The sequence below is a fragment of the Neomonachus schauinslandi genome, chromosome 11, assembly GCF_002201575.2.
Source record: "Neomonachus schauinslandi chromosome 11, ASM220157v2, whole genome shotgun sequence".
NCBI lineage: Eukaryota > Metazoa > Chordata > Mammalia > Carnivora > Phocidae > Neomonachus > Neomonachus schauinslandi.
The window spans coordinates 2,560,377-2,564,096 of NC_058413.1; the positions used below are offsets into that span (position 1 = coordinate 2,560,377).

General features: G+C 56.8%; 2 protein-coding genes across 3 annotated transcripts in view; one reads left to right on the forward strand and one right to left on the reverse strand.

Annotated features, from left to right (window-relative positions):
* The window catches only part of NADSYN1 (NAD synthetase 1), a 33,015-nt gene extending 32,620 nt beyond the window's left edge, over positions 1 to 395 (reverse strand). The window contains exon 1 of the mRNA XM_044919461.1: positions 288 to 395. Coding sequence (XP_044775396.1) covers positions 288 to 372 — 85 coding nt within the window. The 5' untranslated portion in view covers positions 373 to 395. The remainder of the gene's footprint in view (positions 1 to 287) is intronic.
* A 2,212-nt stretch (positions 396 to 2,607) lies between these two features.
* DHCR7 (7-dehydrocholesterol reductase) overlaps positions 2,608 to 3,720 on the forward strand; it is a 16,309-nt gene continuing 15,196 nt past the window's right edge. Inside the window, exon 1 of one of the 2 annotated variants that reach the window (XM_044919385.1) lies at positions 2,608 to 2,740. The gene's annotated coding sequence lies outside the window, so the exon portion shown is untranslated. The remainder of the gene's footprint in view (positions 2,741 to 3,720) is intronic. The other variant, XM_021685158.2, reaches the window with a different exon arrangement.

Here is a 3,720-nt window from a genome sequence, read left to right on the forward strand (position 1 = left end):
GCCTGGGCACCTACGGGGGGTCATTATGCATCATCTTATCTGTCCCCAAGCCCAGGGCTGCGACTTTGCACAGACCAAGGTTGTGTGTGCCTCACAAGCAAGCAGGTCCGGCAGGCCTGGACCTTCGCCAACCCCCACCCCATAACCCTGCCACTCCGGCCCCACCTCCCCCACCCCGTCCCCCTCGGAGCCCCGCTCCCCCCCCACCCCGACCTCCACACACCCAGTCCCACCAGCCTGTCCTACCCTGTCCTCCCACTCCCCTCACCCCCCGCCCCGAGACTCACTCTTTAAAATCCTCTGCAAATTACCCTCGAAGTCCAGGGCCCATTGGTTGAGCGCGCAGGTGGCCACGGTCACCTTCCGGCCCATCCTGGCCGCACTGGCCTGGCCTCTTCCGGGTCGTCCCGCGGGGTCTGGCCGGGCTTGGACAGCAGAGCCGCGGCGACAGGCCCCGCCCACGCCCCGCCCACGCCCTGCCCGCGGAGTCGCGGCCCCCCTGCGCAGGAAGGAGGCGCGTCGCTCCGCCCCACCGCGAATCCCGGACGAGTTCCTGCAGTCCTGCGAGCCACCGCAGGGGCCGGTGGCCGGCCCCCGGAGCGAGCGCAGCTGCGCTATTTTATTCCACACCTCCCCACAGACTGCACCCAATCTGCTTCTTCAACTTGGCTCTTTCCCCTCGTAATGTTAGATACGTCGTTTTCATTCTTCTTCTGCACTTGGGTGCTGCGGGGGCTCTCCCTTCAGTGCCGGAGGGCGTGCTCAGCGCTGCGCCCGCACGCGCGCACGCGCTGGCTCTGTTTTCCTTTCCAAGAGCGGGCCTCTGTGCGGCCGCGCCTCGTTTCCCTAGGCCTACAGGTCCCGCAGCCTGGCGGGGTGCAGTTATGCTCTTGCCACATTTCTTACCCGGAGCGCTCGTAACGATCTACTGCGGCAGGCTTTCGCTTTTTCTTAACACAGCTCATTCTTTCGTCCATTTAGGTAGGGTAGGAATCCAATTTTTTCCCGTATGAATAAGTAACTCTCACTGTCATTGAACAGTCCGTCTTTTTCTCCCGACTTGCGATGCTGCTTTTGTCATACACGTTTTCACATTTAAAATACTTTTTCCCCATCTCTAAAGTAATGCTTGTTCATGATGGACAATTGGAAGAAGGAAAGGGAGGGGGAGGGGAGGGGAGGGGAGGGGAGGAAGGCTGGGCAGTGCTCTAGATTAAGGCTAAGGAGCCGTGACACCTGACGCACAGAGTGGTTTCCCGATTGGATCCTGACTTTTAATAAACAGCTATAAAGGACATGAATGGGACGATGGGGGAAAACTGAATATGAACAATATATTAGATAATAGCATTGGGTTGATACAAAATTTCCAAAGTGTAATGTATTTCATTTGGGTAATGTAAGAGATGGTTGCTGAAGTATTTAGGAAGAAGACATCACCTGCGGCTAATTAATGGTTCAGGGGAAAAAAGTGGGGGATGGATACAGAGAGAGAGAGGGAGGGAAGGAAATTAAATGTGGGAAACTGTTAGCAGCTGCTGAATCTAGGTATATGGGTGCTCACTTTAGTATATATTCAACTGGTTTGTGTGTTTGACATTTTTCAAAATAAAAAACTGCAGAAAAAACGTATCTCTGTGAGGGACACAGAGCTGTGCCAATCGGATCCCTATGCAAACAAGACCTTTGTCCCAAATGTTGGGAGTGGGGCCAGCAGACACCTTCAATTGCCCACCCCTCCAGGGACTGCTTGGGTTGTACAGCTGCCCTGCCCAATGTCATGGCCTTGCAAGGGTGGCCCTGTCTAGTAGCTGATCTCCGGAGGCAGGAGTATGTATGTGGCTTGGGCATTCCTGCCAAGCGGGACAACTGTCGTGGTTTCTTATCTGCCCCATGCTGTTGGCCCCAGCCGGGCTTGCATGGCAGTTCAACTTCTCTTTCTTTCCAGCGCTGCTGCTTCTTTCCCCTCTCATCTCTGCACAGGTGTGATCCTGACCCGAAACTCCATCTCCCTCACTTCTGGGGGAACCAGACCTGCCAGGCCTCCTAGCAGAGCCTTCCCTGACACCCCCAAATCAAACTGCTCTAATCCTCTGCACAGCACCTTCACCATCTGACACTCCACCTATTTGATTATTGTTTATTGATTATTGCTCTCCCCCGCCCCTAACAGTGGTGACCCCTAGGAGCAGGGATGTTGTCCGTTTTGTGGGTTGCTGTGGACCCAGGGCCTGACACATCAGATGCTCAGCAAGTGTTTGCTGCGCGCCTTGGAAGCCCCATTTGCAGAAAGAGGAAACTGGAGCGCAGGGGAAGCAACTTGCCCGCCGCCACTCGGTGGATGGAGGGCCGGCCCTCGCGCGCTCCGCGGGGCTTAGCGTGGGTGCGGGGTGCTGCTCCGGCAGCCAGTCGTCCGCGGGGCGGGCCCTCGGCCGTCAATCCCGCACCCCAGCGGCGCCGAGTGGTGCAGTTGGTGGTCCGGTGTCAGCTCAGGGGGTGGGGCGAGGCGTGCGAGCAATCGCGGGGCGCAGGGACGCCGGCCGCTCAGGGCCCGCCTCCGATTGGTCGTCTATCGCATCACGTCATGCTGGGGGCGGAGCTTCGCGGCCTCTCTAGGCTGCCGGTTGGGCTGCAGGCCTGGAGTTGGGGACCCAGGTGGGTGCGGAGTCAGACGCTCAGGTGAGCTGGCGCGGTGCGCGCAGGTGAGGGGCGCCCAGGTGAGCCAGCGCGGTGCGTGCAGGTGGGGGACGCCTAGGTGAGCGGCCGGGGGTGATCTAGTCTCAGAAGCGCCCCGATCTGAGGACCGCTGCCCTCTTTGGCCCACCTGAGCCCTTCCTGCATCTCCTTAGGTAAAGAGAAAGGAACTGGGCCCCACCGGGCGCCACTTTGGGTGCCCAGATTTGAGAGACGGGCAGCGAGGGAGTGGGCTGCTCAGTGAAGCGTAAAAGACCTTTTGTGTACTCTTGGTAGGAGCAGAAAACGACGCGCTCTTTGTGAGCGCAATTTGGCGAATTCCTTTTTAATAAAATGTTGTGTGTTCTCTCAAAAAAATATATGGATGGTTGGGGAGGGGGAGCTGGAAACATGGGGCATGGAGAGGCCTGGTAGTGAAGTTCAGATAACTGTGATGATAACAGGTAATCTTTCTGAGGGCTGTGCCAGGTACTATTCGAATACGGAAGGATTTCTTGGAACCTTATCTGAACAGCGCGGGGTCTGGTTTGGGAATTTGTGAATCCAAGAGTAGTAGGGACTGAAGAATACAGACCTGACAAAGTCAACCTGAGATGAAAAAGAATGATAAACATCAGAATCGGTGAGGGGTGGGCAGCTGCTCTTCTGGTTGTGAAGACAGTTCTAGAGGCCAGGTAAACCTACCTGTCCACCCAACGTCTATCTTTAGGAGTTTATCCCCAGACCTATTCAGACAGCTGCGTAAACATGCAGATGCAAGAACTCCCATTATGGGCGCCTGGGTGGCTCGGTTGGTTGAGCGACTGCCTTCGGCTCGGGTCGTGATCCTGGAGTCCCGGGATCGAGTCCCGCATCGGGCTCCCTGCTCGGCAGGAAGTCTGCTTCTCCCTCTGCCCCTCCCCCACTCTCTCTCTCTCTAAAATAAGTAAATAAATCTTTTAAAAATTAAAAAAAATAGGGGCGCCTGGGTGGCTCAGTCGGTTGAGCGACTGCCTTCGGCTCGGGTCGTGATCCTGGAGTCCCGGG